The sequence below is a fragment of the Phyllostomus discolor genome, chromosome 3 (assembly GCF_004126475.2).
Source record: "Phyllostomus discolor isolate MPI-MPIP mPhyDis1 chromosome 3, mPhyDis1.pri.v3, whole genome shotgun sequence".
Lineage (NCBI taxonomy): Eukaryota > Metazoa > Chordata > Mammalia > Chiroptera > Phyllostomidae > Phyllostomus > Phyllostomus discolor.
Window position 1 is genome coordinate 149,891,952 of NC_040905.2, and position 14,244 is coordinate 149,906,195.

Genomic DNA, 14,244 nt, shown 5'->3' on the forward strand with positions numbered 1-14,244 from the left:
GGTGTGAACTGGCAAACCAATCAAGTGTCATTTAGGGATCAGAGATCTTCCCTGGGGCCCCTGAGAAAGCTCTCTCTCCTTAGGTCTCATCTTCGTGTTTATTCAGGTTAAATCTCTAACCTGGGCCCCTTAATCTTAATTAGGCATTTTAAATTGACTTTCAAAGTGTTTAGACTAATGCTGTTACTCATACTTTTTTGTTTGTTTGTTTGTTTTGTTTTTGGTCCCTATCCTTAATCTTGACAAGATTTGAGATTCAGGAGATAGCCATCACAATTAGCAACACAATAGGAAAAGGTGCCTGTGGTAGCTGAGGGTGCTCTTAGGTTCTTTATTAAGATTGTATTGCTGCCAATGTTCTCCTCTAGGACTTTTATGGTGTTACGATTTATTTAAGTCTTTTATCAACCTTGAATTTCTTTTTGTAATATGGTGTAAGTTGGTGATTGAGTTTCATTTTTTTGCATGTAGCTGTCCAGATCTCCCAACACCATTTGTTGGGAGAGGCTATTTTTACTCCATTTTATGCTTCTTCCCCCTTCGTCAAATATTAATTGACTGTAGAGACTTGGGTTTATTTCTGGGCTCTCTGTTCTGTTCCATTGGTCCATGTGCCTGTTTTTATCCCAGTACCAGGCTGTTTTGATTACTGTGGCCTTGTAATACAGTTTGATATCAGGTATTGTGATCCCTCCTGCTTTGTTCTTTCTCAAAATTGCTGCAGCTATTTGGGGTCGTTCATAGTTCCATATAAATGAAAAGACGCTCAGTATCACTAGCCATCAGAGAAATGGAAATCAAAACCACAGTGAGATATCACCACACACCAGTCAGAATGGCCATCATAAACAAATCAACAAACAAGTGTTGGGGAGGATGCAGAGAAAAGGGAACCCTAGTGCATTGTTGATAGGAATGCAGACTGGTGCAGCCACTGTGGAAAACAGTATGGAATTTCCTCAGAAAACTAAAAATGGAACTGCCTTTTGACCCAGGAATTCTACTGCTGGGATTATACCCTAAGAATCCTGAAATACCAATCCAAAGGAACCTATGCACCCCAATGTTCATAGCAGCACAGTTTACAATAGCCAAATGCTAGAAACAACCTAAGTGCCCATCAGTAAATGAGTGGATCAAAAAACTATGGTACATTTACACAATGGAATTCTATGCAGCAGAGAGAAAGAAGGAGCTCTGACCCTTTGGGGCAGCATGGATGGAACTGGAGAGCATTATGCTAAGCAAAATAAGCCAGGTGGTGAGGGAAAAATACCATATGATCTCACCTTTAATTGGAACACAATCAACAAAAGAAAAAAGCAAACAAAATATAACCAGAGACATTGAAATTAAGAACAATCTAACAATAGCCAGAGGGGAGGTGGTGGGGTAGGGACAGTGGGGAGAAGGGTTTTCAGGAACTACTATAAAGGGCACATGGACAAAACCAGCGGGGAGGGAGGAAACAAGGGAGGGAGGTGGGTTTGGCTCGGACGGGGGGAGTGGTGGGGAGAAAATGAAGACAACTGTAATTGAACAACAATAAAGTAATTTAAAAAAAGATGTATTGCTCTGCTGCAAAACATTACTGTTCTAAAAAAATGGCCAGATTTCTATTTTTCTTCTAAAACTCCGAGGGAGATGAGTAGGTAAGAGATTTCTGTCTACTAAGGAATGGTTGAAACAACTAAAAATGTTTTTAGCACATAGAGACAAAAGATTCTGCATTCATTTTAAAAATAATTGAGAATAAGAATTGTTCTCAGTACTGGGACAGACTGGTGAGGACATAGTTTTCCTGAAGCTTTCATTCTAATGGAAGAAACTAGATTATGAATAAATATGCAAACAAATTATTTAAAATATATTTACATCTATATACATCAGATAGTGATCAGTGCTCTGCAGAGAATTGGGTGATTACTGGCTACTTTGACATGAATGGTCTGGGAAATCCACTTGTGAAGCTACATTTGAGTGACAGGAAGGAACCAGCTCTGTGAATATCACAGGATGATCAAACCAGAGAGAGGGAACAGCTAGTGGAAAGGCTCTGATCTGTGAAGGAAATTGGTGTATTCAAAGAAAAATAAAGCTCAGTATGTTTAGAGTATAGTGTGTAAGTGGAAGGGTATTAAAAGATAAGAAAATATGCAGCTGAAGGTAGAAGGAGATAGATAATGCAGACATTGTAGAGTGGTACAGTTTAAGTGCAAAGAGAAATTACTGGAGGACTTCAAGGAGGAGAGAAGACAGCTGGACTCATTATTACAAAAGATAGACTTGTCTGCAGTGTCACTCGGCAGATGGGTGGCAAAGAAGGGAATGGAAGCAGAAATGCCAGTTAGGAGGCTGTAGCAGTAGTTCAGGTGGGTGCTAATTGTTGCTGGAACTAGAGTGGCACTGGTGAAAAGATTGGAGATGTGTTTTAGAAGTACAATGTCTTTTCCTAAGGCACTTTGCTTCATCCTCAATTTGATATAATTCAGTTTTATGGTCTCTAGCATTGTTATTATAGAATATTTCAGGTTGCAGCATTTCAACAAGAGACAAAGGCAGCAGACAGATGGCCAGAGACAACAGAATGATCCTGGGCAAGTTTATAACTCTTTGGAGAGGGACTCAATTTATATACCCAGACTATGAGAGGGTGAACCAAATGATTCGAAGGTCCCTTCCAGCTCTAAAATTCTGTAATTCTTCACAAGTATTATGTCTAGACTATATTGGATTTGGATCTGAACACAGACTGATGAAGGTATCTATGATGGGTTAGTAACTGGCAATACTTAGTGAAAAGATTTGCCATCAGCAACAGAGTCAGAGTGAAGATAGCCAATGTGGACAGTAGAAGTGAAGTTCCCATCCTTGCTACAGACCTTGGCCATCCACCTTAATCAGAAATTCTCATCATTGAGGTTGTAAAGGTTTATGGCATCACAGAGTTCATCACATTGTTCTTAATGGTTAATACAAGATAGATTCCTATTTGACTCATACACCCATTTTTTTTTCTCATAGGGCCTTCATACAGTATAAGGTCAGGGCAGAGTTATGCTTTATTTCAAGAGTCAAATAGTAACACATGGAAGGAGTGAACATTCTGCTACAGACTTTCCTTGGTCTGAACTTGAAAACACACACGAAGTTTCTCGAACAACATCCAGACCAGTGAAAATATCCCTGCTGTCTAGAGTGATGCCATAGTAAATAATAACAACTGCAGGAGTCAGTCAGGGAGCCTGAATGCTGGGCCTTTTTCCAACCAAGAGCCACATCTATGGATAGGAGGAAGGATAACTTCCCCATAATCAAATCCTTATTCTAGTAGTTCAGCCTGTTTGCTGTGGCACACTGATGTGCTGCAAGAATTTTTAAAATGTGCAATACCTGACTATGTACTCAGGGACACTGACCTCTTTTCCTTTAGATTGTCAAATATAAAAAAAAAAACCCAGCAACATCCAACAAAACAATAGTCATTCAGTGTTAATAAATCAAAATTATACCTATTTTTTGTCAGCATGGCAAAAAATATACTTTTTAGTGTGCCATAGAATTTTAGTAACTAGTTTATGTGTGCCATGGGATGAAAAAGGCTGCCAATTGCAGCTCTAGATCAACTCATCTCTCAAGAGTCCCTCATTGTAAACAAACAGCTTACCCATCTGTCCGTGACCCCACAAATGATGATAGCTCTGTTAATACTTCATAAAAATAGTTTACACCCATTGACTCTATTTCCTCATGAATATATTTCTTTAATCCCTTGCAATCATGATTTTGCTCCTATTATATTATAGAAACTACTCCCCCATTGCTTCTTTTTCATACTTAAACCTCTTTGCAATGTTTATCCTATTGAGTATCTGAAGGAATTTTCTCTTATTCCTTTTGTTACCTCTGTCATGGTGACTTTGATGGCTTACCGGGCACTATGTTCCCTTTCTTTCTGAATGCAGACATTCACCAGAATTCTGAAATTCCCTTCTGTCATCATTCTACACACTCTACAAAACAAACTGCTACCAAATTTTCACACTCTGTATTTACTTTGGGTTACTATGAATTGAGCACTGATCTCTTTCCTTAGATGAAACACCCATTGTCTAGCTGAATCTATATCATGTATAAGTCCAACCTGCAAGTCTAACTCAATGGTATCCCTAACTCAGATTTATTATTTTCTTCTTCCAAAGTCCTTCCAACTTTCTTACATCTGATGACATTTGACATTCTCCCAAAAGCTGGATAGTCTTCTTTGCATTTGGCAAATATCTACTATATGCTTACTATATGTAAGTCAACAGTTCTAGGCACTGGGGATATAGGAGTGGACGAGATGGATGAGGCTCCTGTCCTCAATGAAATTTACATTCTAGACTTGAAAAACAAAAAAGATAAGTTATTATATTGTATAAATTTGGTAGAGGTAAGTGCTATAAGAAGAGTAAAATGTAGGACTTCCAGCAAGATGGAGGCATAGGTGGATGCAACGTACCTCCACGCACAACCAAGATTAGAACAACAACAATTTAGAGGCAGAATAACACCCAGAACTGACAGAGAATTTATCTGAATGGAAGTTGGACAGCCAAGAAGTTGAAGTAGACCCATTCATCCAGACCGGTAGGAGGGGCAGAGATGAGCAGCCGGGTGCGGGGTGCAGTGCACAGAGAACAGGGAGACCTGGGTGCATAAGGCAACCAGGAGCATGTAAGGCATCTGGGCACACAAGATCGCAGCAGGTAGACCCTGAGTACGTAAGCAGCAGCTGTCAGACCCAGTGAGGCGGTGATTGTGAACCAGGGCAGAGCATGCAATCCAGGATCCCAGAGAAGGGACTGAGGTCCCAGGAGAATGGAGCTACCTCCATTGTTCCCTCCCACCCCTGCCCCCACATACAACGTCACAATCTAGTGACTGGGGTGCCCAGCCTGGTGAACATCTAAGGCTCCACCCCTCACCGTAACAGGAGCGACCAGACCAAAAAAAAAAAAAAAGAGAGAGAGCGAGTGAGAGAGAGAGAGATGTCTGAAACAGAAGAACAAATCAATGCGCCAGGACTCATCCTTTTGAGCGACTAAGAGATAGCCAATCTATCAGATGCACAGTTCAAAACACTGGTGATCAGGAAGCTCACAGAATTGGCTGATTTGGGGCGTAAATTAGATGAAAAAAATGAAGGTTACCATAAAAGAGATGACGGAAGATGCATGGAGAACCAATAGTGATGGGAAGGAAACTGGGACTCAAAACAATAGAGTGGACCAGAAGGAAGAAAAAAAGAACCAAACAGAAGAAAACAGAGAAATAAGAATTCAAAAAATGAGAAGAAGCTTAGGAACCTCCAGGATATCTTTAAACGTTCCAACATCCGAATTATAGGGGTACCAGAAGGGGAAGAGGAAAAGCAACAGATTGAGCATGTATTTGAACAAATAACAAAGGAGAACTTCCCCATTCTGACAAAGGAAATAGACTTCCAGGAAATCCAGGAAGCTCAGACAGCACCAAAGAAGTTAGACCCAAGAAGAAACACACCAAGGCACATCATAATTACATTAGCCAAGGTAAAAATGAAGGAGAGAATCCTAGAAGCAGCAAGAGATAAGGAGACAGTCACCTACAAAGGAGTTCCCAACAGACTGTCAGCTGATTTCTCCAAAGAGACCTTACAGGCAAGAAGGGGCTGGAAAGAAATATTCCAAGTCATGAAAGGCAAGGACCTATATCCCAGATTACTCTATCCAGCAAAGCTTTCATTTAGAATGGAAGGGCAGATCAAGTGCTTCTCAGATAAGGTCAAGTTAAAGGAGTTCATCATCACCAAGCCCTTATTTCATGAAATGTTAAAGGGACTTATCTAACAAAAGAAGATACAGAAAAAACATGTATAGTAAAAGGACAGCAAACTCACAATTATTAACAACCACACCTAAAGCAAAACCAAAAGAAACTAAGCAAACAACTAGAACAGGAACAGAACCACAGAAATGGAGATCACATGGAGGGTTAACAACAGGGGAGTACAAGAAGGAGAGAGGGAGAAAAGGTACAGAAAATAAGTAGCGTAGATTGTAGGGTGAAAATAGACAGGGAGAGGGTAAGAATAGTATGGGAAATGTAGAAGCTAAAGAACTTATGACACATGGACATGACTAAAGGGGGGATATGGGTGGGAGAGGGTGTACAGGGTGGAGGGGAGTGAAGGGGGGAAAATGGGACAACTGTAATAGCATAATCAATAAAATATATTTTTTAAAAAAGAGGGGTAAAATGTGATTGATAGACTATTGTGGGGAATGAGTTTGGGCAGTGGCACAACCAAATTAGATTAAATGATCCAGGAAACCTCTTTCAGGAGATGGCATTTGAGCTGAGAGTAGACTAAGGAAAATATCCATCGTGCAAGAGCTTCTCTAACAGTGCAATCAGCAAGTGCAAGAGCTCTAAATATAAACATGCCTCTGTTTTCTTTAATCCCACTTTAACTCATTACTCCAATTTTAATTGCTTGGGTCTTGCAGAGTGATCTCAGTTTTGATCTCTTTGGTGTTTATTTCTTCCTGGTTAAATTCTCATTACTTCTTGCTTCCCATTGATTTCCTGTTCCAGTGCATCCCGCATATCACTACATAATTAACATTCCTAAAGTTAAACTATAATATCATACTCTTGCTCTAAAACCTCTAGTGACCCCCCATTATTCACTGAAATAATGTAAACCTGGAAGTAGGGCATTCAAATCTATTGATGATGTAATCTCAAAATATCAATTCTTCTCTTCTATATTGTTAAGCACAATCTATTCAAATTAATGTTCAGTACACACCTTAAATATTTCCACCTCCAAAGTTGCCCACTGTGTCTCTTCCATTTGGACTGGTTCTCATCCCCTCCCTCCCAATCTTGGAAAATCAATAAATGTGATATACTATATAGGCAAAATTAAGAATAAAAACCGCATTGTCATAAAAACAGATGCAGAAAAAGTGTTTGATAAAATTTAGCGACAATTTATGATAAAAATGCTCAGTGAAATGGGGAAAGAGGGAACATACCTCAACAAAATAAAGGCCATATGTGACAAACCCATAGTTAACATCATGCTTATTGGCTAAAAACTTCAAGCATTTCCCTTAAGATGGGGAACCATACAGGGATATACACTTTCACCACTGTTATTCAACATAGTACTGGAAGTCCTTGCCATAGCAATTAGACAAGAAGAAGAAACAAAGTCATTCAACTTGAAAAGGAAGAAGTAAAGTTGTCATTATTTGCAGATGACATAATACTGTATATAGAAAACTCTAAAGATTCTATCAAAAGACAACTAGAACTGATAAATGAATTTAGTAAGGTAGCAGGATACAAAATAAATATCCAGAAATCAGTTGCATTTTATACACCAATGATAAACTATCAGAAAAAGAAACTAAGAAAACAATCACATTCACAATTACTTCAAAAAGATTAAAAATCCTAGGAATATTTTTGTCTCTGTTTTTTTATTGTTGTTCAAGTACAGTTGTCTCCATTTTCCCTCCACCACCCCTCTGCACCCCAGCAATCCCCACCTCCTACCCTCAATCCTAGCTCCCTTTGGCTTTCTCCATGTGTCCTTTTTACATGTTTCTTGATGACCCTAGAAATAAATTTAACCAAGGATGTAAAAGACTTGTGCTCAGAAAATTATAGGACACTGAAGAAAAAAAATTGAAGAAGATACAAATAAGCAGAAGCATATACCATAATCATGGATAGGAATAATTATCATCATTAAGATGTCCTTGCTACCCAGCCCTGGCTGGGGTAGCTCATTGGATTGAAAACAGGCCTGCAAACTAAGCAGAGTGGTTTGATTCCTGGTTGGGGATGTGTGAGAGGCAAATGACCAATGTTTCTTTCATATATTGATGTTTCTGCCCCTCTTTCTCCTTCCCTTCCACTCTCTCTAAAAGTAAATAAATAAAATCTTTTTTTAAAAAGTGCATACTACCTAAAGCAACCTATAGATTCGATATAATTCTTATGAAGATATCAAGAGTGTATTTCACAGAGCTAGAAAAAATATATTATGTATATGAAACCACAAAAGACCCCAAATAGCCACAGCAATCTTCAGAAAGAACAAACCTGGGGGAGTTGTGCTACCTAATATCAAACCATACTACAAGACCATAGTAATCAAAAGAGCATGGTGCCAGCATAAAAACAGACATATACATCAATGACACTGAATAAAGAGCCCAGAAATAAACCGTTGTCTTTACAGTCAATTAATATTTGATGAAGGAAGCAAGAACATACAATGGGGTAAAAACAGTCTATTCAATCAATGGTGGTGGTATAATTAGACCATACAGGCAAAAAAAAAAAAGAAAAGAAAAGACAGAAAGAAAGAAAGAAAGAAAGAAAGAAAGAAAGAAAGAAAGAAAGAAAGAAAGAAAGAAAGAAAGAAAGAAAGACTAAACCACCTTCTTAAACCATACACAATAATAAAGTCAAAATGAATTAAAGACTTAAATGTTAGACTCAAAACCATAAAAATCCTAGATGAAAATATAAGCAATAAAATCTCGAACATTTCTCATAGCAGTATTTTTTCTTATACATCTTCTTATGCAAGTGTAACAAAGGAAAAAATGAACTACATAAAAAATTTATTTTGCACAGCAAAGGAAAATAAGTGGCTAATATCCAAAATTTATAAAGAATTTGTGCAATTCAACACCAAAAAAAAAACAGAACCCCAAACACAAAACAACAATAACAACAACAAAAAAACAATCCAAAGAAAAAATGGGCAAAGGATCTGAAAAGACACTTCTTCAAAGGGGACATATGGATGGCTAATAGGTACATAAAAAGATGTTCAACATCACTAATCATCAGAGAAATGCAAATTAAAGCCACAATGAGATATCACCTCACACCTGTCAGAATGGCTATCATTAATAAATCAGCAAACAACAAGTGCTGGCAAGGACGTGAAGAAAAGGGAACCCTAGTGCACTATTGGTGGGAATGCAGACTGGTGCAGTCACTGTAGAAAACAGTACAGAATTTCCTAAAAATAAACTAAAGATGGGTCTGCCTTATGACCCAGTGATTCCATTTCTGGGAATTTATCTGAAGAAACTTGAAAAACTAGTTTGAAAGAATATATGCACCCCTATGTTCATTGAAGCATTATTTACAATAGTCATTGAGGGTTGGGGGAATAGGGATGGGTAGAAGGATAGAGCAAAAAAATAAAGAAATAAACTCATGGACATGGACAAAGTGTGGTGATTGCCGGGGAGGGGGAGGTGGGAAGAGGTGGAAGAGAGTATAGGGGGTATAAATAGTGATGGACAGAAACTTGATTTGGGATGGTGACACACAATACAGTGTATAGATAATATGTTGTAGAGTATGCACAAGAATCCTGTAAAAATTTGTTAATGCGTGCCATCCCAATAAATTCATAAAAATTAAACAAAAAGATAAAAAATAATAAAAAGTAACAAATATACCAAAACAATTAAAAGTACATTATTACAATCATATAACCTCAAAACTTACCACATTACTGCATGTTCTATAACGAATATTTCTTCCCTCACAGCTCCTAGGGGATAAAAAGAAAAAAAGAAACACCTCATTAATACTAGTGAAAGGCTCAATATTTGAACTATTTTCTTATAAAAAGAATTTTTTTCTCTTAATACTCATGTAACAGCCAATCTATTTTCTGCATATGTTCTTAAAAGAGTTACTATCAAATACTAAATTGAGCAGATCTAAAGTTATACACATAAATTGATTATTCCATGAAGATTGAAATTAAGCATTTATTTTGCTTCAAAAGTTGTCAAGATACCTGGCTGGCATAGATCAGTGGATTGAGTGCAGGCTGCGAACCAAAGTGTCGCAGGTTCGATTCCCAGTCAGGGTACATGCATGGGTTGCAGGCCATGACCCCAGCAACCACACATTGATGTTTCTCTCTCTCTCTCTCTATGTCCCTCCCTTCCCTCTCTAAAAATAAATGAATAAAATATTTTTTTAAAAAGTTGTCAAAAGAAGTACTTATAGTTAGTTCTTATTTAACCAAATGTATAACTCCAAGGTTTTTTAAAACATTAATATTAAGTGAATCCTGTTTTAATTATTTCTAGTATAAAACTGGAGTATTTTATAGAAAAAAATTAGACCATGAGTATGATAAAAATTGTACTTAATACTAAATGTCTTTTAAAATTACAAAATGGATATAAAAAGTCATAATTCTTAAAGAATTATTTTTATTTCTGAGATACATGCTCATTGTAGAAATTTTAGAAAAGATAGACTACAAGAAAGAAAAAAACCCCTCATAGTTACCTCATCTAAAGATAATCTCCATTATTTTGATTTATTGATTTCTCTCCAGTGTGGAAAAAAATCACACTATTTATACAATTTTGTAGCTTGTTTTATTCTACTTATAATTTTTAGAGTTATTTCCCTACACTAGTATATACCTTTAATGTTAACATTTTTGGAGTTAACTAATATTCCATCAAACAATACAATTTGCATAATCATCCTCCTATTACTTATTTAAGTAATTTCCAATTTGAGGTTTGATAAATGAGAGTGTAATGAACCATATCCATGCATATGCTTTATCCAAATTTCTGACTACGTCTTTAGGATAGATAAATTTCTAGAAGAATGTTGGAGTAGAGGAAATGAACTTTTATAAGCTCTTGATAAATTACATTCCACAAAATTTGTACCATTACATACTCCCACCAGCAATACATGGGAGTTTTCATTTCACTGAACTCTTGTGAACAAAAACAATCAATTTTTGATTAAACATTCAGTGATGACACAAGAACAGCAGTACTCTGCTCTTTTCAAAATAAGCCACTTTGGCTTAAATATTAGACCCAAAATCATAAAATTTCTAGAAGAAAATAGAAGCAGTAATGTCTCAGACATTTCTCATAGCAATATTTCTTCTGATATTATCTTCTTGGGCAAAGGTAACAAAAGAAAAAGTGAACTACATCAAAATAAAACATTTTTGCACAGCAAAGGAAACCATCAACAAAATGAAGACAACCCACTGAATGGGAGAACATATTCAGCAATGACACATCTGATAAGTGGTTAATATCCAAAATTTAAAAAGGACTCACACAACCAAACACCAAAAAAACAAACAATCCAATTAAAACATAGGCAAAGGACCTGAATAGACACTTTTCCAAAGAGAACATATACATGGTCAATAGACATATGAAAAGATGTTCAAAATCAGTACTCATAAGAGAAATGCAAATTAAAACCACAATGAGATATTGTCTCACACCTGTCTGGATGGCTCTCAACAATAAATCAACAAATCAGTGCTTGTAAGGTTGTAGAGAAAGGGAAACTTTTGTGCACTATTGGTGGGAATACAGATTGGTACAGTCAACGTGAAAGGCATTAAGTTACCTCAAAAAATTAAAAATGGAACTGTCTCATGACCTAGCAATCCTACTTCTGGGACTATATCCTAAGAAACCCAAAACACTAATTCAAAAGAACATAAGCACCCCTATGCCCACTGCAGCATTATTTACAATAGCCAAGCTATGGAAGCAGCTCAAGTGTCCATCACTAGATAAGTGGATAAAAAGCTGTGGTACATTTATATAGTGGAATACTATTTGGCCATAAAAAAGAAGGAAGTCACCCTTTGCGACAGCATAGATGGACATGGAGAACATTATACTAAGTGAAATTAGCTGGTCAGAGAAAGACAAGTACCATATGATCTCACTTGCATGTGGAATCTAATGAACAAAGTAAGCTAACAAGCAAAATAGAAACAGACTCATGGACATGGAGACCAGACTGACAGCTGTCAGAGGGGACGGGGGTTGGGGTGTTGGGTGATAAAGATGAACGGTTAAGAAAAATAAAAACCTCATAGACACTGATAACAGTATGGTGATTACCAGAGGGAAAGGGCAGTAGGGGGAGGTAGAACAGGGTATGGGGGGCATAAATGATGATGGAAGGAGACTTGACTTCGGGTGGTGAACACACAATATAATACACAGATGATGTATTATAGGATTGTATACCTGAAACTTATATTATTTTATTAACCAATGTCACCTCAATACATTCAATAAAAAATAAAGAAATAAATCACACTTGAAAAAACAAGTAAAATACAACACAATATTCTGAGAGAATGATTATACTAATACCTAATATTTATGGAGTTTAAGGTACATCTCTAGGTTTGTTGTATTGTATTTACTTATTTACTCATCTCAGCAACCCTAAGAGACAGGGTACTATCATTATGGCCATTTTACAAATAAGAAAACTGAGGCTTAGGGAGGTTAAGTAAATTGTCAAAATCACACAACTATTAAGTAATAGAGCTAAGATTTGAAACCAGATCATCTGAGCTCAATGCTTACACTCATAACCATGATGCTTTACTGCCTCCTAATTCACTTGTTTATTCAAGAAATGTTCATTGAGGTCTCTTTGTGCTGCGCAATGCATTTACTTCTGGGAATGAATATGACTTAGTTTTTGCTGTCAAGAAAATCACTCAATTATATTCAGTGAAAGAAATTCAAATTTTGTTAGATAGATTTTGTGCTAGGTCTTGAGAATGTTATCAAAATGAATATGTTATCTAAAAAAAAAACAATTGCAGAAAAAACTATCTTAAGGAGATAGAAAGGTCCTATGCTGAGATATTTGACCATGACCAGATTGACTGTATTAATATGCCTTAACCATGAAATGTAGCAAGGCAAACAATCATAGAAAAGAGAAGAATGACAGTACATGGTTGTCAGTACCCAGCCCAAAAGTGTCCCAGGTAAAGGACCAATAAAGTTGAAGTCCTCCAGGTCCTACTGGCAAGGCTTTTGCTCCCATGGTGTAAAGATGTCTCACACTAACCAAAATGATGCCAATGAACATTCTGCTCATCCCAGATACACCCCTCATTAGGATGCCATATGGACCAAGCATCTTGCCAAGAGTGATCTGGCTTTTCATGACTGCTAAGAGATTAATGTCCTGGTCATGCTGACATGAATACTCTGGTCCATGTGACAGACAGTTCTATTATTAGCTGTAAGTTAATAAGCTGGCATTTAATTTGAAACATTAGTCTCATGGGCCAAGTAATTGTGAGTCGACTTGCAAGACAAGGCTCTGTTCTTGGTGTGATTGCTGAAAAATATCAGTTTCTGAGTCTGAAAAGTTTCAAGATAGGTTGGAGCCTACCAGTTGATGGTACACAAGGTAATGAATTCTGCAACCCAGAGGCCTTTAATAGTGTACCACTTAGACATCAGTGTCAGCAGAATGTGATATGTTTTTCAATTTTGAAATTCCAAGTGCATACGTGACATAGTGTAGTGGATTAGAGTACATAGTTTGAAACTAGAATCCTCTTTCTGCAATCCTGACTTTATTCCTCTGTTTTTATATGTCAGTTTGTCATCTGAAAAGGGGGCCGTATTACTTATCTTCTAGGATTATTAGTTAATACTGGATTGGCCAGAAAGTTTGTTTGGTTTTTCTCTGTAAGATGGCTCTAGTGGCGTTTAGTTGTCTTTAACATCATTTGAAACAATTTTGTTAGATTGTATTGTGACAGCTGTGATATCAGCGTGCATTTAAAAAAAAAACATCAAATTGGGGAATTTTTTGTAGACATTATAATATTGAAGATGGAAGAAAATCAGCAACAGTTTCAGGATGTTATGCTGTATTATTTCAAGAAAGGTAAAAATACAACTGAAACGCAAAAATACTAATTTTACAGTATATGGAAAAGGTACTGTGACTGATGGAACATGTCAAAAGTGGTTTGTGAAGTTTTGTGCTGGAGATTTCTCACTAGATGATGCTCTGGCATTGAGTAGACCAGTTGAAGTTGAGTAATTAAATTGAGACATCAATTGAGAACCATCAATGTTATACCACACAGGAGATAGCCAACATACACAAAATGTCCAAATCAAGACTTGAAAATAATTTGTACCAGTTTGGTTATGTTCATAACTTTGATGTTTTGGTTCCTCATAAATTAAGTGAAAAAAATCTTGACCATATTTCTGTATGTGATTCTCTACTGACATGTAATGAAAATGTTCCATTTTTAAAGCAAATTGTGACAGGCAATGAAAAGTGGATACTTTACAATAATGTGGAATGGATGAGATTGTGGAG

At 36.8% G+C, this 14,244-nt stretch overlaps 1 protein-coding gene across 3 annotated transcripts in view; it reads right to left on the bottom strand.

Annotated features, from left to right (window-relative positions):
- The window catches only part of ADAMTSL1 (ADAMTS like 1), a 907,410-nt gene that overhangs the window by 343,276 nt on the left and 549,890 nt on the right, over positions 1-14,244 (bottom strand). For all 3 annotated transcript variants that reach the window (XM_036021558.1, XM_036021557.1, XM_028519737.2), the window contains one exon: positions 9,577-9,622. In XM_036021558.1, the coding sequence (XP_035877451.1) occupies positions 9,577-9,622 (46 nt within the window). The remainder of the gene's footprint in view (positions 1-9,576; positions 9,623-14,244) is intronic.